The following is a 22,667-nucleotide window of genomic DNA, read 5'->3' on the forward strand; positions in this document are numbered from 1 at the left end:
AGTTTATCAAGGGCACTGCAAACTTAACCACTTTTGTAATGTTTTTATCAAGCCAACGTCACTCATCTTCACCCCTTAGTTCGAGCAATCATTACCTTAACGGAGATTTTTAATATAGTATAGTTGAATGTTATGCATGTACATGGTGCATGAAAATCTGCACATTGCATCTGGCTGTTAATGTCAAAATATTGTTCCCCACGTAACGGCATGTCAGGATCAGTATACAATTGAACATTTCATTGATCTTTCTGTTATTGCATATTCGTGCCTACGATGCTGCGCAAACATCCATCATTGTACATTGGATGTGTGGTATGTATGTGTGTGAGTGAAATTATTGAAGACCTTTGTGTGCGACCGTGACTCGAATCATAATTTCAGTTTATTGTTATTAAATTCGGTTTTTTAGCCTTCTATATATTTCTTTTACTTTCTTCCGTTTGAATTTAATTTAAAACAACCTTTCTATGTGAATAAATCTATATTAAAATAATTTATATGTTTATTTTTTGTCGTAATATTTTAATTAAATAATTAAAATAATGAATCATTGCTACCTAGGACATGATAACGCTAAATTACTCATAATTGTTTGGATAATATAATATTATACCAGTCATACCTCAAAGGAGATTAGGGATTCCTCACTGTGTAATGGTGAATACAATGTTAGATTATCCAGTGGATCGCCAGTTTTTTCTAATATAGCTGTATAAGCTTTCTTCAACTTTTCTGTAAAGTATATCATTAATTTATCATTAAATTAACTTATATTCGTCAATTTATATCTATATAAATGAATTTACATTGTTTGATACACGGATATCACAGATATATTTTTAGGGAACCTGGTACAAAAGAGATTTCGTGTACACACTATTAGAATTTTGTTTATTTTAATTTTCAATTGAACTGATATTTATTTCTGAAATTATCAAATTAAAAAAACAATTTATTTTAAAATAACATATTTCTCCCAACCTATCCTATATATTCATGAATTTATTATATTTATATTCAATTATTATATATATTTACATATATAGTTGCACTTCTGTTCTGATACAAGGTAAGTGAGGTGAGAAAGAGATGGGAATACGCAGGGATACTTCCGTGCGCGACAGCAGGGCACGGAGAGAGAGAGAGAAACATAGTCGCGCCTTAGCGAGTGACCGTGCGCACTGATTAGCGCATTAAGATGGAATCGCGTAGTTCAGCCCGCGGCGCGAGCAGTAGCTGTCTCGACATGCGAGTGAGCAGACAGAGTCTTTTTTTCAACTGCCATCATTTGTTTGACTTTGGTTGTGGCCTGCTGCCCTTTTTCTCCGCCCTTGGAGAGTGTGTCCCTGTTCAAGAAGGAATTGCGACGTCATCTGACTCTGCGGACGATTCAGACACGTGGGCGTGTTCGGACGCGTGGGCGTTCGTGTGTACGCGTTAACGCAAATAGTGGAAGTTTTCGACGTACCTAGAGTTTAGGCACCTGCATTGCAAGTATCGGCTTGATGGTTTGCTCTCTCTTTCTATTCGTTCACTCAGCGTGCTCTCTCCCACCTCTCGACCATCTGTATTATCTTTTTCTTGATTAAAGATTCTTTTCTTTTTAAACTTTTTTAATTAATCGTATCCCACTGCTTTATTCAAACATCCTACCTTCTCGCGCCGACAACCGCTTTTGAATTTCCGAGTTTCGCGTTCCTTAGCCAACACTACGAATCTGCGCTGATGCGGCCGTCCTGTTACCGGCGTGACGAGCACCGGACCTTGGAGGACGACTAAGTCCAGGAAGCTTCAGAATTCGTTTGTTCGACCATTTCCCATTTATTGTTTTTTTATATATTCATGGGGTAAACCGGGCTAAATCCCCGTTATAATATATATATAATTGAATATATGAAAACAATATATACGAATATATGCATTCAAGCAAAATGATAACGTGCGATCTTAAAATACGAATAGACGGATAAAGTGGCAGAGAGGGGGGGGGGGAGTGAGGCGCGGGGACGCCGTTCTAGTCTCTTTTCGGCTGTGTAATTAATATACACAGTAAGAACTATCAAGAGCTAAAAGCAGCCGTGGCTCAGTCGTTAGAGTTTACGATCTATCGATCCATACGACGCGAGTTCGATTTCCCGCAGTGTCGGCTTACTTTTTTCGCTGCTGAGCTACATCTGCATTGCATGTACACATTAATAAATTATATAAATAAATCAAATTCAATTACACATAAATAAATTTTAATATTTGAAACGCATTTCACATTGAGCGGGGACTCTCGCGCGTGATCTAACAGGAAGGTACACCAAGTATAAGTAACAGTTTTCCATGAAACATTGATGTGTGGTAGAGGACTGAAAAATAGTCGACATGTATTTTTTTATGTGCTAATACGTGGTTTAAAGGGGTGAAAACTGCCCCTAAAGTTCACCCCCGAAAATCGTTTTTTTGATATATCTCTTCTTCTAAATAAGATATTCTCTTGGAACCAACTGGATATTCATTGTTACTCAAGAAGAGTATCACGTAGCGAACCAAAGCTCCAGAGGGTTACAACCCTTACTTTTTGTAAGGGGGGAAGTGATTTTTTTCCTACATTTTTCTCTGCCATAATTGTGAATTTAATTCAATCCTCTTCGAACTTTTTTTATTTAGAAGGGCATTAAGGATCAATGTTGACGTATTATTTATTTTTTTCTAATTCAAGGTTAAACTACCCTTAAATTAATTTTTTTATTTTCATTTAAACTAAGCGCTTTGGAGTTAACTGTATAAATGAAATTGATGTAACTAACATTGAATCTGTTCAATATACTATGCACGACAACTCGTGAAACTCGATCTATCTTCAATATGAATGGCTTAATCCGCCTAATTCCCTAGAGGAAATCGGATTAAGACTTAAGCCTTTATAGATCTATTAAGCTAATAGGAAACGAAATGACGTAAACGGCGAATAAAATTAACAAAGTTTAATCAATAAAAAACTACAAGTCTTTTACGAGCCGAATGACTAATGCACGAATAGGATTCACAATTATTTATTATAATTCGGTGAAAGACAGAGAGAGAATTCGAAAATTGCCGCGAAATCTAACGCACGGCGCGAATACAAAAATTTATGCTCGTGGTTGACAAAATACTTTCGAAATAATAAAGGGAGGTGCATCTACCCTGCGGTGCAATTACGGTGATCAGCCGTAATTGATCTTGAAGAAAATCAACGGTTGATGCTCCTCGAATTGATCAGCTGCGCTGTCTCGCTCTCAGATTTGCTGCTATTTGCTGCTACTGCAATGTTGCTGCTGCTGCTAAAATACTGCTGCTGCTGCTTTTTCGCACGCTCACGCACGTATACAATCCCAGGAAAATTTTATAAGAAACGGCGAAACACAGTGCAAAACATATTGGCGGTATTCTCGCGACAGCAGCTAAAAAAATTAATAATGTTAATAGATAAGTTTCCCAACAATAAGAAGTAAAATGGACTACCATTTAGTGTATTATTCAAATTTAATTCTGCTTGCTTATCGTAGCTATCTATTGTAATAAAAATGAATATTTATCTGAGGAGAATATATGATAAATATTTAACTCTTTACCTTCTAATATATAATTTAAAAAGAAAATGCGAAATACATTACCTATAGTTTTCAATGTCTTTCCGAATAAAAGAAGTTTCATTTAGTTTGCAAGAATAAAATTAAAAAAAAAATACATTCACCCTTGTGAAAAATAAGAGATGCAACCCCCTGGATCCGTGATATAACTTATAACATTGTGACATGGTAGCAAATAATTTTCAGTTTGTTTCAAGAAAAAATGTTTTATAGAAAAGGAGATTAATGAAAGAACTGTTCTTGGGGGTGAACGTGATGAGTAGTTTCCACCCCTTATATGGTTTCTTTGCCTCACGAATGAATACTTCTGGCTTTTTGTTAGTCGTGCATAGTATATTGAACAGATTCAATATTAGTTACATCAATTTCATTTATACATTTAACTCAAAACGCTTAGTTTAAATGAAAATAAAAAAATTAATTTAAGGGTAGCTTAACCTCGAATGAGAAAAAAATAAATAATACCTCAACTTTTATCCTCAATGCCCTTCTAAATAAAAAAAGTTAGAAGAGGATTGAATTAAATTCACAATTTTGGCAGACAAAAATGTAGGAAAAAAATCACTTCCCCCTTTACAAAATGTAAGGGTTGTAACCTTTTGGAGCTTTGGTTCGCTACGCGATACTGTTATTGAGTAACAATGAAAATCCAGTTGGTTCCAAGAGAATATCTCATTTAGAAGAAGAGATATATCAAAAAAACGATTTTCGGGGGTGAACTTTGTGGGTAGTTTTCACCCCTTTAAACCACGTATTAACACATAAAAAAATACATGTCGACTATATTTCTGTCCTTTACCACATATAAAATTTTCATGGAAATCGTTTACTTACACTTGGTGTACCTTGCTGTTAGATCATGCGCGAGAGTCCCCGCTCAATGTGAAATGCGTTTCAAATATTAAAATTTATTTAGGTGTAATTGAATTTAATTCATTTATGTGTAATTGAATTTAATTTATTTATGTGTAATTGAATTTAATTAATTTATATAATTTATTAATGTGTACATACAATGCAGATGTAGCTCTGCTGCGAAAAAATAAGAAACATGAAGAAACACTTCGTTTATCTTCCTTGTAAGAGTGCTAATCTAATAACTTATACTGATCTGAGGAGGAGGGGGCGGCGGCTCTCGCGCGTGATCTAAGAGTGCTAATCTGATAAATCACGCACTTCAGATCACTGATCTGAGGCCCCCTGATCTGTGGCCTCTCTAATTTCTTAACTGCTGTCTATAGCGCGTTGTATAAAACCCTGTACGAATCCATTATCGCGGACGACAATAAAACCTTTCCTCCAACAGACATCCCGCAACTTGCTTATAATAATACCTCCGAAAATATACAACTTACACTTACATTAGTAATAAAAAATCTAATGAACAGAGGACAGAACTAATGACAGAACCCCGGGAATTTACTCCAAAAAATAATACACGCTATGTAACCGCATTTAAAATATTACAATTTACTAACACATCTAGCACCGGATACTATACACCACACACGTACCGAATAGTAAATATTAGTACCGAATACTGGTAGAACAATAGTAAACTCATTGCAAAGGAATGTAGTATCACCCATAAAAAATTTTAGCCTTAAAGATGTAATCACTTTTGTACCAAAATTCAACCGATGTAATATACCGTTACATCAATTTATAGATGGATGTTGCGAAGCACGTAATATAATGCCCGCAGTAAATGAAGGTGGCTTAGCTAAAATCTTAAAAATGCGCTGAAACGTCGAAGCATTAAAGCGTATAGGGCAAAAACTTTATGAACATTAAACACGTTATAAAATACTGTAACGGGGTGGATTAACTAGAACAATAGAGATTTATTTAAGAACAAACTCCCTCGATGCAGAGCTAACCGCCGCTCCGTTAAACACGTATGGGTATACGTGTATTCGCTTTTACGATTGATACTTTCGTTTCAGTGTCTTCTTTCTAACAGAGTTGAACTCACCTTAAGTCACGTGACTAGTGACACTCGATCTATCTTAGTTGTGAGTGACCTAATACTTAACCTGTTAACCAGGGAAATCCCTTTCTAATTACGCAACATATAACGGGCGTGTCCTTTTCCACTAAGACGTGTATGAATGATGTATTACCATAGTAGTAGTAAAATATACGTCCCCCCGTTCCAGGACGTAATATAAATATCGAGGACGTATTCATATGTCCTACCCGTACCCGATATTGTTTACTTTTGTCGTATTTATACGTCCCGCTCAGTTAAAAGGTTAATCCGACTAATCCCCTAGATGAAATCGGTTTAAAATCGGTAAAATTTAATTGGTGATAGATCCGTTAAACTATTGGGATAAGAAATGATGTAATGCGACGAATAAAATTAATAATGTTTAATTCTAGAAAATTACAGTCTTTGACGGGCCGAAAGACTAACGCATGCGAATAGGATTTACAATGATTTACAATAATAATACGGGAAGCGAGAGAGAGAGAGAGAGAGAGAGAGTATTCGAAACTTTGCCGCGAAAATTAACGCGTGGCGTGAATACAAAAAATAACAATTGCGATAGACAAAATACTCTCACTAGTATTTCATCCTGCAATAAAAGAGAGGTACACCTACCCTACGGTGCAATTATGGTGATCAGCCGTTATTGTTGAAGAGAATAAAAGGTGCTCCTCGGATCAGAATCAGCTGCGTTCTCTCGCTCGCAAATATCTGCTGCTTTAATTGCTGCTGCTTTAAATGGGGCTTTCTGATGCTTCCTCGCTACAGTCGCACGTATCAAACAATCCAGGAAAACTTTATAAAAAACGGCGAAACACTATGCAAAATAATTGGCGGGACTCTCACTAGTATCAGCTGAGGCTTAACTGAAAACTTTTAAACTCCCGCGCGCCCTCTGTCTCTACGTTCGCTCTAGCATTGCGAGTGTATCGAATCGCGAACGGATCGATTAATCGAATTGATTACCGTTGTAATACTTATATTTATTATTTGGAACCGCAAAAACCTGTAATCGGCTATCAGATGATCCAGCTACTTTAAAACAACAACGCGGCAAAAATGTAGTAACATTTTCTAACAGAATAAAATCAGTAACCGACGAATTATTTGAAGCAGTTATCAGAGAAAATCGTAACCACTATGGATTTATCAAAGAGTTAGAAAAAAATAAAGTAAAATTCTTCATTCGGAGACTATACTGGGTAATTAGAGCGCGCATGGGAGACGCAGTGAATCTCGAACAAGCTACAGCAAAGGCAATCGACATCGAAAGAAAATTTAATATACAAATCCAACATTTAATATATAATTTAACCACAGCCTCCGCGTATAGTATTCGACTGCCGCGCGTTAAATAAAGTAATTTCAGATTATAATTTCCTGGTACCATTAGCTGTAGATCTATTTGAACGAATGACAGGACCTCAACTATTTTCGTCATTCGATACGTATTCATCATACCATCAAATATATTAAAATAGAACATAGAAAGAAAACAGCATTTCAATACGAATCGGGACTATATCCATTCTGTCGTAGAACCGTTTGGACTAAAAACTAGCGCGCCAGTATTTATCATTTGTAAATATATTAGTAGCTGGTCTTAAAAATGTGGTAGCTTTTTTCGACAACATATGCGTCTACTCTAAAACTTTTAACAAATATTGCAAAACTATAACAGAGTTAATGGAACGTATAAACGAAGCTAATCTCGTATTACAACCAGAAAAATTTTGAGATTAGAAATTGAATACCTTGGTCACATTATCTTTAAAGACGGCATACGCCCTTGTAATAACAAATTACGCGCTGTCAAAGAATTTCCTACACCACGCACACTAAAAAACGTTAAATAATGGCTTGGTCTAGCAGGCGTCCGTACTATAGGCGTTTCATTGAAAATTTCATTGAAAACCATTAACTAATTTATTAAGGAAAAAGCAACCATTTATCTGGGGAGAAGAGGAAAAAAAGGCTTTTGAAACGTTGAAAGAAAAGCTATGTGAATCACCTGTATTCAAACACCCGGATTTCGACAAAACATTTTTTCTCACTACTGACGCATATAAAATCGGTATCGCCGAATCTCTGTTTCAGCTCGACTACGATAATCGGAAGCATCCTGTAGCATACATCTCACGCACACTGACCGTTTAAGATTATTAGCGTAGTTTCACCCGAGATTTATGAGTTGCAAACAGATAGCAAACACCGTAGCACGAGAGTACATGTATCGGAATTGAAGCGATACATACAGTGTTAAAGGTTGTGAGTAGACTGTATATCTGTTTATTTTAGTTGTTTAACGTATATGCTGTTTTATTTTGTTTGCGGATACGTGCGTGTGGCGTCCTGGTGCGCCGTTGATTCGATCGGGTTATGCGTTGATTAAAAGTTCTTTGTTCATTCATTTTTTTTTTGTTTTAGAATAATCGTTTATATCACGCCTTGCTCTTGTGTTTGATGTTGTAAGACTTAGCTTGTATAGATCGGTCATTAATTCGAATCTTCGTTTAAATAATGAAACTTAGATTAAGCTAGTTTAAGTATTATAAGATTACGTATAAGCTATTTTTAGTTTGTAGCGTTTGACCGAGCCGTGAGCCATTTGCCTGAAAGAGAGAGAGAGCTTAAAGAGAGCTTAAAGAGAGGTAAGGCCTTGTCTCCAAGGGAGAGCTTCGGCCTTCGGAGGGGCTGTGACGGTGTAGGCCTGTCATGGCCTGCACCGTGTGCTTATCTCCCTCTCCTTCCTAGGCAAAGGCGCACGGCCGGCATCAAACGCACGTTATTATCACGTGCCTGATGCCTGCCCTTTTTATTTTTCAGCAACGCACGAGAGCGAAGAACGAGGCCAGGGACGCGACGACGCGTTCGAATATTGAGAGTACGAGAGAGAGAGAGAAACTATAGTCTAGTGGTTGGGCTTGGCGCGCGGCACTTGTCGCGACCGGCATTGCCGCGTGCCGCCGATTAGGAGGCGAGTGGTGGGAGAAGGCGTGAGTAGCCGGCTCATCATGCACTCGCGACAGTTATGCGACGCACGCGAAAGTAATCGGCCGCATTAGTTAGTTGGACCATCGCTGCGAAGCCTGCCCCTTTGTTCGGGAAGAAGTCGGCATTCCTCGACAGATTGGCCGGACGGGATTTTCTCTGTCAGCGACGCAGCAGTCAGGAGGTTTCCTGCAAGAAGCCGTCATCGAGACAACACCCGACGGGTTCTTCTGCCAAATCGCCGGTCACACAGCAGCCAAGCGTCTTCCTGCCAAGCCGCCGGTGGGACACCTTCTAGATTGTCAGCGGCAGCGACGTCCGCCGAATTTGGTCAGGTCATCCATTCCTCTCTCTCTTTATATCTCTCCTTTTCCTCGGCGATTTTCATGGTTCGCGTTGCTACGCCAGGCTTCCCCGAGCCGGCGTAGTTTTCGGCAGTGTCTAGTATAAGTTGTCGTTTAAGTCGGTTAACGAGGTGACATGGCGCTAACGTGCCGGTCATCTCGTTTAGAATAAGTTCGCGTGTTATTAGTAATAAGTGGTTTGTACTCTCGTCGGCAGTCGAGGTAGTGCGTTTATAATAAACGGTTTATTAACGAAATTGAGTGTGTGTGAAGTTATTTTGCCCACTGTTCTCCTTCCTGCTTTGCTTGGAGCGATACACCGCCTCCCTTACCTTCCCCCTTTATAAATAATTGGTAATAGTGGTGAATTTATCGGCATTGCACGCCGACGCTATTACAAATGAAAAATCTAAATTATATTATAACAAAAAATCAAATTCAAAAAATTTCAAAGTAGATCAATAGGTATTATTAAACAGCGAACTCAAACCAAATAAGCTAACAGGCTATCACTACTCGGGTCTGTACCTGGTCTTGAAAGTCGATGAAAAAGAATATATTAAAATCAAAGTAAAAGAAAACCAATCACAAACAGTGCACGCAAACCGCTAACGCCTATCGCACATAGAAAAATGACAATAAATGTTAATTAAAATACAACATTAATAACACAGGCGAACAAAATTTGACAAAGGTTCAGAACCAGAGACCAGACAAAATATATTCGAAGGATTTTGATGCGCTGAATCCAAATCCGGGCTCAGAATTGCGCCAGCACGTCAGGATTTTGAGATATCCTAACCTAAAAGTGCGAAAATCAAGTTTTTTTGGCTATACACGGTACCTTATAACATTGCGAATAATTTTTTTCGTGCAAAATTGACAACGGCATCTAAAAAGCAATTCTTATCGTACAAAAGCACTAACAATCTTTAATTTATGTCTTCTTTTATCGTCAATTGAAATGTACTACTTATCAATTGGTTTATACGGCAACGCAATGAATTTCGACTATTATAACTCAAATCCCTGATCTTGGAGCATTGTAACCTGCGGGGCAATAAACCTTGCCCACTTAACCCTAAATCCCTTAACCCCCGAGTCCTGTGACCTTCGATGCAATAATCCCCGTCCCCTTAACCCCAAATATTTTAACCCAAGAAGGTTATAACAAGCGCGGCAATAAAACCTGCCAACTTATCCCCGAATTTCTTCACCTCGGAATCCTGTAACCTGCGATACAATAGCCCTAGATTCCTTACGGCGCAAATTACTGGACTCAAGCATTAAGGGATTTGCGTAACGGCATCGCGGGTTATAACATCACAGGTTTCAGGGCTACAGGGTTAACGGATTTAAGGTTAAGGGGGCAGTTAAAGGTTAAGGGGTCGAGGGTTTTTGGGTTAACGGATTTAGGGTTATGGCCACGCAGATTATAGCCTTCTAGAATATCTCGGAATACTGACGTGCTGGCGCAATTCTAAGCTGGGATTTGGATTTAGCGCATCGAAATTCTTCGGGTGCGTTATGTATGGTTTATTATATATATATATATATATATATATATATATATAATATTTATATATATATATTGTAACAGGCTACCGTTTAGTCGCAAATCCCAGGCAATAATAATTACCGCTACGGCAACCAGTGCTCTGTTAACTGTGTGCTTCGAGCACACTGACTCACCTTACGCCGGTGTGCGCATGCGCCGAGTCCTCGCAGCAATCCAACTTCGATGCTCGATCTATCCGCTAGAGGCGCTGGTGCGCTTGCTTACCAGCGCTCCGTCGGCCGCTGCAGACAACTCGATTGACGAACAGCTCTTTCTATAATATTCGCGATCTTTGTTGGATTATCGGCGCGTTCGCAGATCTGATGAGGATACGGTGGCCAACCGTATCCGCTTACGCGAGCAACGATCTGCCTCTGCAACCGGCTTTTGTTGCTGTTATTGAGTTGCGCGGTGGATGTTGCTGCGAATATGTTGTTGCCACAGTCTTTGTTGATACAACTGAAGATGTCTCTTTTGAAGATAGTTCTGATGACGAGAGTCCTAAGCTTTTTGACCAAAGTTTGTTAGATGATTTTATTTGAGACCTCAATCTTCCAAAGGATAAAGCTGAACTCTATGCTTCAAGACTCCAAGAGAGGAAGCTATTATTACCTGGAACAAAAGTGTCAATTTACAGAAACCGAGAAGAGGCGTTTATAAAGTACTTTACAATGGAGGATGTGATGGTATACTGTAATAACATCGAAGAATTGATTAACTTGTATATCCAAGATTTGTACAAGCCAGAAAACTGGCGTCTCTTCATTGATTCTTCCACACAAAGTCTCAAAGCTGTGTTACTTCACAACGGAAATAAGTATGCGGCATTTCCTGTAGGTCACTCAACTGCACTAAAAGAATCATACAATTGTTTTCAATTTCTACTGGAAAAAATAAATTACAAGACTCACAATTGGCTTGTTTGTGGTGACTTTAAGATGATAAATCTTATAGTTGGCTTGCAGTCGGGAAATACGAAATTTCCGTGTTTCCTCTGCCTTTGGGACAGCCGTACAAGAGATAAGCATTGGGTAACAAAAAAATGGCCCACAAGATCAGAATGGAAAATAGGTTCTCATAATGTCGCCTACGTAGGTCTTGTTGATAGAGAGAGAGTATTACTGCCACCACTTCACATCAAATTAGGTTTAATGAAACAGTTTGTGAAAGCCTTGAATAAAGAAGGTAAATGTTTCAATCATTTGAAAGCCACATTTCCGAAATTGAGTGATGCAAAAATTAAGGAAGGCATTTTCGTTGGGCCTGATATACGAAAACTCATGAAAGATGATACATTTATCGAAACCATGACTCTCGTTGAAAAGAATGCTTGGTTGAGCTTCAAAGATGTTACAGAAAAATTTTTAGGCAATAATCGAGACCCGCAGTTTGAAACTATTGTGTCCAACATATTACAGAATTTCCGAAAAATGGGTTGTCTAATGAGACTTAAAATACACTTCGATCATTCTCATTTGGACTATTTCCCAGAAAATCTTGAAGCAAATAATGAGGAGATGGGTGAACGATTTCACCAAGACTTTAAATAAAAGGAACAACACTACCAAGGAAGGTGGGACGAAAAAATGATGGCCGACTACTGCTGGTCATTGAAAAGGGATGATAATAACCCTACTAGTCACAAACGTAAATCTCTTCAACGATCGTTTGAAATGAAGCGCCAACGTTTTCACAAAAAGAAAGCATAACATCACAGAATTGGCGGTTATAAGTTTAAGAATATACATTCTAAAGATTGTCAGCTTCTTAGTGTAACCTCTCTAACTACATTGGAGCTTAGGTTGAAATGCTATGGATTACAGTCCACTTAAATTAATTTGTCCTGTGCTTGACCCTCACTGTTCACTGCATTTAGTTTAACCTGTTGTGAGTTTAGGGCTCGCAGATCATAGCGAACGTAAGTTCACCTGTAGTGGTCTAGAGCTCGAAGGTTACTGCGCATATAGGTTATACTGTCGTGGATTCTAGTTTGCAAGTTATATCGTACTCAATATACTTGTTGCATATTATAGCGCGCTTAAATTAACCTGTAGCAGGTTATAGCGAATTTAGGTTAACTTGCCGTGATTTTGAGCTTGCATGTTAAAGGGCACTTGAGTCAACCAGCCGCGTATTATAACGCACTTAGCTTAACCTCTCGCGGATCATAGAGCGCTTAGGTTAACTTGTCGTCGTTTTAAGCTGAGTGTAGGTTATAGCGCACTTAGGCAATCCTGTCATGGTTTTGAGCTTGCAGGTTATAGCGCACTTAAGTTAATCTGTCGCTGGTTCTAGATTTATAGGATTTTCAGTGCATTTAGGTCATAACCATCTGCCTTAGCCTGCCCTAAATTTATAGCTGCCATTTTAGAGTGCATCTAATAAATTCAGCTAGATTCGCCGTAAATTAGTACAATGGTAGACCTTTTTTATATGCCAGTGTAAGTTTTTCCTATTACTGAAGATTGCAAAAAAATCAAGATTTTTCATACTCCAGTATAAATCAATTGATGAATAGCACATTTCAATTGACGGTATCTCTGCTGGAAAAAGACATAAAAAAATCGGTAATGAATTTTGTCGGCCAAGAGTTGGTCGTTCAGATGTCGTTGTCAGTTTTGCATGAAAAAATTTATTCACAATGCTATAAGGTACCGAATATATCCAAAGAAACGTGATTTTCGCACTTTTAGGTTAGGATATCTCAAAATCCTGATGTGCTGGCGCAATTCTAAGCTCGGATTTGAATTCAGCACACCAAAATCCTTCGGGTGTACTATGTCTGGTCTCTGGTTCTGAAACCTTGTTGGCCTGTGTAATCATTATGTTTACAGATGAAAGCAATTCTTCTCATCATCTTCACTCCATTTGTTACTTCTTTCATAGGTTATGATTGTTTTCAGCGATATACACATTTTACTACATTTTCTCTACTAGATATTGTCGAGTGCGATATACCAAATCCGATAGTAAAGTCGTCAATCACTGAAATATTACTTTTACAACTAAATGACTTCACTACAGTAATAGTAATATACTGTAAAGTGCAAATAAAACGAATGGTTAAAACTTGCGGAGCTTACTCACGAATGATCCTGACCATTCCCAGAAATAGAATACATAAAAGAAGTTACACGCGAAGAATGACGTAGGATACACGTATATCGATCCACTACAATTGGCGATAATATAATAAGTAATATTGCAATTAATAAAACCACCGCTCACTCAGTAGAATTAGCAGGTTATATTAATAGTAACGGAGATTGTACTAATGCTGCCAGCTACTCAGACCCGTACGGACAATTCAGCAACGTACATGTTACAGGATACGTCAAAATCTCGCTTGAAGAAAGATATAATGCTATGACTCTGGAAACAAATAAAATCCGATTAGAATCAGGCATTATATAGCGTTTTATTATCGGTTTCCACGCTGACTAATTCGAATGTCGGAATATCAGTAACTTCTAATTTTTTTTTTGCTCTTTCTTTGTCTACGATAGCTTGCAGTAAATCTGTACGATTAAGATTTTTAGATGTAAGCTCGATTAGAATGTCAAATATTAAATCTTCCTTACAGATTTTGTTGAGTGGTTCTGTGTTCATGTAGTCTTGTAAATTAAATTTTAGTCGTTGTAGTTCTTGTAAGTGTGTGATTTTTTTTTACAATGGGCGTAAATCTATTTTGTAGATATGCAATACATTCAGAGAGCGACGGTACTCTATTCTGCGTGAATATTTTTTCAATTTCAGATATTTTACGTCCAATAATTTCGTGTGTGATTGCTTGGTCGGTTTGCAAGTTTGACATTTTGCTATTGTTTTTCTATTATGTTAACAATAGTCCTAATTACCTCAGGAGGAGCCCCCAATTATTACGTCGACACCAAATGACGTTTAGGAGCGAGGTTCAAAGTGGATGGGTAGTGTTTAGGACTAAGTGCGAGCCCGTGAAAGTATACGATAGCTAGAACGAGGAAAGAATAATAGCGATTTGCATGCATAGAGTAGTTAATAGTTTAAGTATATTCTTAACTTGGGTATTGTTTGTTGATAATTTGTTGCAGTAAGTCTGTTAAATAATTCACCTGGTACGCGGATTAACTCGAAAGTTAAATAAATAATGCTAGATATATAAGTGACTCTTTTAATCTAAGTTTAAAGTACAAATAGAACTTATACTTGATAAGTTAATATAAGAGCAATACAATATTTAAACTGACAGAGTTCAGGTTTATTGGAACTTAAAACGAGACAAGAGTCGAAGATCGAGTGGAACGAGCTAACAGAAGAGCAAGATCGTAAGAGAGCGAGTACAGCCGCGAAAGGCTCCTTTTATATTCTTGACTTCAAATTAGGATACTGATTTATAGAAAGTTATTGCGTCAAATGCTGATTCATGTATGAATTAAACCCGGTTTATAGTGTCGGTATATGCGTCAGGTAATACAGCGGAGGCAATATTATCGTGCTTTACGATATCGGTAACAGATTCGATGGAGGATACAGAGTCGATGACAGATATATTATCGACCACGTAGTTTTACATCAGTAGATACAAAATTATTTTGATGGTATGAATACGTGTACATACGAGTATATAGACTTATATCTAAACGTATACACTATAAGCTCGTGTGATACGTCACGTAACGACGTGATATGCTCTATTTAAAATTCACAAACAAGGCATTCTAATTCCAAATGATCATATTTTAGTTTCTCTTGATGTTTCATCCTTGTTTACTAATATTCTAGAAAGTCTGACTATCGAAAGTTTAGACAAATAGTTTAACCAAATCCATTTTAACTCTAAGATTCCATTTACTGATGTTGTTGATGGTGTGAATTTTTTGTTTCAGAGTATATTTTAAAATTTAATAATGTCATTTACCAACAAATTTTTAGAACACCTATGGGTTCTCCAATTTCTCCCTTGTTTGCTGATATAGTGATGGAAGATTTAGAAACATATTGTCTTGAAAAATAATTTATGACTGCATCCCTGTTTTTCACTTCAGATATGTAGACGATGCAATTATGTGTATAAAAGAACAACATTTACAAGTTGTTATGGACGTTTTTAATGAGTATAATAACGATCTGAATTTTACACATGAAATAGCTAAAAACAACAAAATTGCGTTTTTAGATTCATCATTGTCGATTGTTAATAATTGAATTTTAACTAATTGGTATAAAAAAAATTAGTTTTGGCAGATTATTAAATTTTAATTGGAAATTATACTATACAACAAAAACGTAATATTATACATAATTTGGTAGACAGAGTAATAATGTTGTATCACAAAAAATTCCACACAATAAATATTACGATAATAAAAGACATTTTAATTGATAATAATTATCCGCAAGATTTTATTGAATTGACAATCACACAACGTATTCGAAAATTAAAATTTAAGAACATGAATTAACACAATTCCTAAAGAATAAGAACTACAGTCCTACATTCACAATTAAACTACCGTAAGATAAACCAGTTTTTAATTCTTGTAAATCTGCTTTAAAAAAATATAATATACGAGTAGCTCCGCTTATGGGTATAAAATTGAATAATATTATAAAACTGGACTTTTTTAAATTTCTTAAATAGCTGAAAATTCTTAATAGATTAAGATAATTGTTATTAATTCTATGGGTTTTTTCAATACACTGTTTCTCTTAAAAATTGGTCTCTACATCTTTGTTTTAATAAAATAAACCTTGCCTGAGTTTAACTTACGAATATTACTATGTGCCGTTGTGTTTAATTTCTTCGTATGATTTGTGACTTGGAACCTTTCTGTTGTCAATTCGATTTATGTTATCTGATTTCTAATTATCACACTATGATTTTTGACACGATTATAATTTCAAATTAAATGACAAAAATTACTATAAAAGTTTGGAATATTAGCAATGGATAATATAAATTTTGAATTTCTACATGTTGGGTTTGTAGGAGTATGTAAAATTGCTGTTGTATTAACCTTTAATATTATCATTTATTTAAGTCGTCATAAAGAATTTAGTTTATCAGTTGCCAATTCAATAAAAGACCTGATGAAGCTAGAAGATAAACCAGCGAAACGTTGTCATAAATAATTGTATATAATTATTTGGTTGGAGTTTTGGGTGTCACTCTCAAAAATCTTTGGAATATCATCCATAGATCTATAATAATGGTGAATAATGATGTATTTAATTATTCAAAATACGGATTCTTTTCAAAACTGTATACAAAAGGAAATAAAAATTATAAATTTAAACTGGTCTTGATTTAAAAAACATATACTTCAAAGGATCTTGCAAGGAAATCTCTATTGTATTAAAGCAACGCCGAAATCTTCTCACCAAAAGTGAATGATATGATTCACATCATTGTTTAATAGTTTATTATTAACTATTCAAACCAAAAACTGGAATATTAAATAGATATAGGTGGTCGTGTTAGCTACTAATCCATATGATTGATACGTATGGGTTTTTGGTTTTTGTTTCCCTATGGTCATGGTTTTAATATTAAAAAAAAATGAATGATATTCGTAATCTTTTTAAAGTAAAATATTTCTTTGTATGCAATGTCTTTTGAAAATATGGTATTTTCAGGTTTCTTTTCGTTACTATATTATAACGGGGTTTTTGCTAGCCCCATTTATAAAAAAGGGGAAGATTGAGAGGAAATACAGATAATCTGCTTATGGAAAGCTCCTTGCAAGCTGTGTGAAGCTTGACCCGATCGGTTAGTATGCCGCACGTGTAGATCTTTATACACGTGGATCCGCGAAGAGTGTCGGGCAGTCGATATTATCGCAGCTAATGCACAAGCTAAGCTAGGGGGTGAAGTTGATGGAAGGGAAAGTATACGAGGTTAGGATAGAGTCCGTTGCAAACTGATGAAAAAACGGTTAAACATACAATAATTTATGAAAAAAGAAGTTAGAAGTTATCGCAGCAGTGCAGGTAAGAAGTACAAAAAGGCAAAGCAAAACTAACGGAGTGAGAGAGAGAGAGAGCAAGCGAGAGAGAGAGAGACAGAGAGAGAGAGAGAGAGAGAGAGAAAGAGCAATTGAGACAGATTACGATCGGGCCGGTACTTACAAAATCGTAGCGCTGATACAAATAAAACAAAGTTATTCCCTCTTTGCCGATCTACGCGCGTGACTGGCCGCGCGCAGGAGAAAATGCAACCTCGCTGAAAAATCAACAACGGCGAGGATATGATGTGAATGGAATCATGAAATCGGTGCTCACTGTACGAAGCTTCCTGTACAATAGTTCACTATTGATTTCCTCCGTCGGTCACGGGCTCCTTCAAAAATCGCTCCCCCGCTCATTAGGGGTATTGTCTACTGGCGTGCATACATGCATGCATAAGCGTAGCTCCCTCTCTCCCGACCTAATATTGTGTTTTCACATTTGTATGATAACGCAGTGTTCTCACTCTCTCACACGTACCCCACTGCCCAATGGTATAATAGCAACAGTTATGATTATAAATGTGAATTCATGTAGTAAAGAAAAGAGAGATAATGAATGCTTCCAAGTTCACTTGTTATAATATATTAATATGAATATATTTTATTTTTCATTTTTGATAAAGCTACATATTGCATTCCATGATCGGATACTAGTAGTGGTAGATAAGAGTTTGGTAGTATGATTTTCGTTGCGATTTATTAATGTTCATAATAAAACTTAATCTGATTGATTGTGGAACATCTAGTGGAGAATCACAGACCTATGCTTAGATGTTCACTAGATTTTTCGGAAACAGAAAGATCACAGACTTATGCTTTGATCCTTCGTATTTCCTAAAATTCTCAGGACGACTGGCGAGGTCGTTTCTCAGGTTTTTATTCTACAAGAGTCGAGCGCAGTTAAGTGCCTATTAAAATTGTGATCGGTGGTTATAAAGGAAGAGATAAATAGTGAATTTCGAGCATCGAGCGTCCAAAACCTTTATCTAGGCGTCGATGCTTTTTATTTCACCAAGCTCAGACCTATGCCGATCAAAGTGAAATAAATTTATATAATTCGCGTATTATCTAAAGGAGAATGAGGAACTGTAATGAATCGTTTTAGAGAAAAACTATATTTATGTAGTTACCAACTTTTTTTTGTGTTTATTTTCCTTCCTTTTCACTGATTTATTATTTTTATATTTAATAAACCTTACGCGCTAATTTTCCTTTTTAAAGTTTTTTAAATTCTTGATTTTATTTCAAGTAGAAGATTGTTAACTCCTCTGTGTTACTTGGCTTCTTACAATTAGTCTCTCGTATGGCCCTTCTAAACCCCTGGGAGGCGGCAGGCAGAAAATCCCTTCTTCAGGTCCATACTGTAAAAGACTATTAAGTTAGCTTCGATTTTCCGGATTGGTCTTTCGGTTTTCTTGTCTAAAGTTAGAGTCCTAATTGATAGGAGGGCATGTTTTTTGTGGGAAAACCAGGGCGTGATTTTCGTAAACTTCGACCTATTCCTCGAGAGATGGCTTTTCGAGTATCGTTTTCTTATATTTCGTTATGACTATGTTATTACTAAGAAGCGCAAAGCTTTTACAATATTTAAATATACAAAACTTATTTTAATTTATAATTATTACGGAATATGTTAACATGAGTTGAAGAATTATTATTTAATAGTAAATTAATGAGCTTTAAATAGTAAGAGAGACTTATCTGTCTGAACTATATTTGAACATTATTTCAATATGATTATTTTACTTAAAAACATGCACCATACACGATAGTACACAAAAAAGGCATGTAATATACGAGTATTTATATATATATATATATATATATATATATATATATATATATATATACATACAAGGTCTGTTCGGAAAGTATCGGATCTACGTTTATATCTTCGCGCTATAGTGATCGAGCGACCTTTACCGGACAGAAACGTCAACAGTAAAGCCTCACGAATCTAATGGTTACTTACTGACACCTGCCGGACGTATAGTTCATGCGCAGCGTGTCTTTGTTTACAGTGCCTTTTTTGCGTTCGTCGGATTTTGATATTGTCAAAAATGACTGAAAAACAAGATCAACGAATTTGCATCAAATTTTGCTTTCAACTCGGAAAAACGAGTTCGGAAACTATTGAAATGATGCAAAAGGCCTTCGAAAGCGAGAGTATGAGCAAAACACGAATAAAAGAATGGTATACACAGTTCAAGGATGGTCGCCCTTCTGTCGATAGTGATTCTCGTTCCGGCCGACCTTCGACGACAAAAACCGCAGATAATATTGAGCGGGTACGACTTGCAATCAAAAAAGATCGTCGTATGACTGTATGAGAACTAGAAGAAGACCTTGGAATACCAAAAACTATCATTACAGAAATTTTGACCGAAAATTTAGGAATGAAACGCGTTGTGCGAAATTCATCCCAAAATTGCTCACAGCAGAGCAGAAGAACATTCGATTAGAAATCGCTCTGGACAATCTGGAAATGGTTAATAATGATGATAATATACTTAGAAAAGTTATTATAGGTGATGAATCATGAGTTTATGGTTATGATCCTGAAACAAAACAACAATCTTCACAGTGGAAGCATTCTGAATCGCCAAGACCAAAAAAAAACACGTCAAAGTCGGAGAAATGTTAAGTCAATGTTGATTGTTTTTTTTCGATTGTGAAGGTGTTGTACATCATGAATATGCACCAACAGGTCAGACAATCAATAAAGAATACTACGTTCAAATTTTAAAACGTTTGCGTGATGCAATAAGAAGAAAACGGCCGCACTTTTGGGATAGTGGTGACTTGCTTCTTCATCACGATAATGCGCCAGCGTATTCATCCAATCTTGTGCAGCAGTTTTTGAGCAAACACAATAGCGTATTGCTTTAACAACCTCCATACAGTCCCGACATAGCTTCTTGTGACTTTTGGCTGTTTTCAAAACTAAAAAAACCACTAAAAGGACACCGATTTAATGACAAAACAACGGTTGAAAACAATGCGACGAGTGTACTTAAGGCTATCCCTAAAAGTGAGTTCCAGGACTGTTTTGAAAAGTGGAAACATCGATGGAACCGTGTTATTCAATCAAGTGGGGATTAATTTGAAGGATGCCACCCACCAGATGATAAAGAATAACGCTAGCACGAAAATAGAAAGGTAGGCCCGATACTTTCCAGACAGACCTCGTATAAAACAGAATCGATAGATAAGTCACTTTCAATAATAGTAGACTCATTCCCTGTAACGTCAAGTAATGCGTACTTAATATATATAGTTAAATAAACGACTTCGAATCAGTTCAATCTAGTCTCAGCTGATGCGACTATAGAAACTATAATATACACGATATTAATAATAACAAAAAATAAGTTCACATCAACAACTTTAATTTCAAATATCCATGACGTTACCGTTACATATGACCCTGTTGTGTCAACGTAAACTGCTGTTCCTGCTTGCGCTTCAGTCCCCACATGCTTAAGCTGGAGGAAAGGGGTGGCCCTTTCCAGGCGCGCCATAGAACCTAACCGACAATGTAACGTACCCAATAGTGAATACGCAAAGTTACTCAAATATCATGCAAACAAGCTTTGTGAGCAGACAACTTAGCAAAATAGTACGAGAGTAGAAACCCACGTTTTCGAAAGAATCCAGCATGAATATCTAGAAGTTCTTAGAATAAATCGAAGAGAATCGACGTATAGATAGCGTAGCAGGTGAGGAGATAATAGATTCGTTAACCCCTCTGTTTGGAAAACCGGCCTTATTATGGTACCAATCGCTTAGGCCAACATGGCGCATATATCAAGACTTTAAACAGGTAGGCTTGAAAACATATAGTAAGTCACGGTGGAATAAGAGTAACTTAATTGTGGAGGCGCACAAACATATTCAAGGGCCTGGTGAGCCTGTACGAGATTACGTTTTTTATCTTCATATAATTGAAGGCTGAGAATAAAGAGTCCAAGTAAACTAAATCCGCCTCCACCAGTTGATAAATACTTGTTACTCGAAGCAACATGGCAGCCCAATGCGAAGAGCCCAAAACTTGAACCGTCCATAGCCTCTCTTTCAGAGAAATCTAGCAAGAGTTCGGAAACAGACTGAGAGAAATGGTTCTAGCAGTTTTCCGACAAGATGTCGAAAGAAATTGGCGCGGCTTAGGGCAAATATTCCTCACCAGCGAAAGGAAATGGACTAATAGAAGTAGTTCGCCACGGAAGTAGACAAGGTGAGAAAATACCTCCATGGAGGGGATTTTATCTAACTCTCCTAGAGAAGATCGAGGTGGCGGATGGCATAATGAATCACACAACTGAATATGAACACCAAAGAAGAATAATGATCAGATGCCTAAACCTGCAAAGAAATTCTATACCTTCAGAAAAAAGATGCGTAATCGCAATAGCTTGTCGAACAGAAGCAGCGGAGGGAGACCGAAAAAGAAAGGATCATCGTAGAGCAAGCCAAGAAGCTACGAGAGCTACATACCTTTAAGGCCTAGCTTGCTGCCCTACAGAGGATAACTATAACCATCCTCCTCTGACTCTCTGCCATCAATGTCCCGACTCATCAGTCAGAGGCGAGCCGAGATACCATGCGAAATAGGAAGCCTTGGTCATTCGATCATGCGGGAAGTGGAATATTCCAGTCTGGATCTCCGATTAATCAATTACTGTCACAATTGTGGCCTTATGAGATAACGGGGTATTTAGTTGCCGAGACTGTCCTAATTACACTCAGTAATGAAAATGGTCCTAAGGACTTCTGACCCATTACTCTTATAAGAATTAGAGGTATCATAAACCATGCATCACCGCATCAAAAGCCGGCAATTGGCAGGCGGAAAAATCATTCGTTTTCGTATTTTTTTCTTTTTGGTGTATGATTTGGTGAAAGAGATGCGTGAACCGTATTTATTTATTTTCTTTTTTAAATACCATCTTTTATATAAAAAATAACATAATCATTTCAAACAAATAAAAATTTTGATTTTCTTTTTTTCGTATGCCAAGAAAAAGAATTACCTTTCGAGATTGGTAGAATCGTACACAGTGTCTAGGGTTTGCAGGATATAACGAGTAAGATTGCTAATTTATTATATTTTTCGCTTCCTCTCTCTCACTATTTTATAATAATTATTATTACCATATTATTTTGTATTACTTG

The 22,667-nt window shown here is 36.8% G+C and overlaps 1 protein-coding gene across 1 annotated transcript in view; it reads right to left on the reverse strand.

The window, feature by feature from the left end:
* Nucleotides 1-22,667, reverse strand: part of LOC131668442 (putative aldehyde dehydrogenase family 7 member A1 homolog) — a 787,423-nt gene that overhangs the window by 77,369 nt on the left and 687,387 nt on the right. Inside the window, exon 7 of the mRNA XM_058942621.1 lies at nucleotides 626-735. Within this exon, the coding sequence (XP_058798604.1) occupies nucleotides 626-735 (110 nt within the window). The remainder of the gene's footprint in view (nucleotides 1-625; nucleotides 736-22,667) is intronic.

This window comes from Phymastichus coffea, unplaced genomic scaffold, assembly GCF_024137745.1.
Source record: "Phymastichus coffea isolate CEN01 unplaced genomic scaffold, Cenicafe_Pcof_1.1 PCOF00006, whole genome shotgun sequence".
NCBI lineage: Eukaryota > Metazoa > Arthropoda > Insecta > Hymenoptera > Eulophidae > Phymastichus > Phymastichus coffea.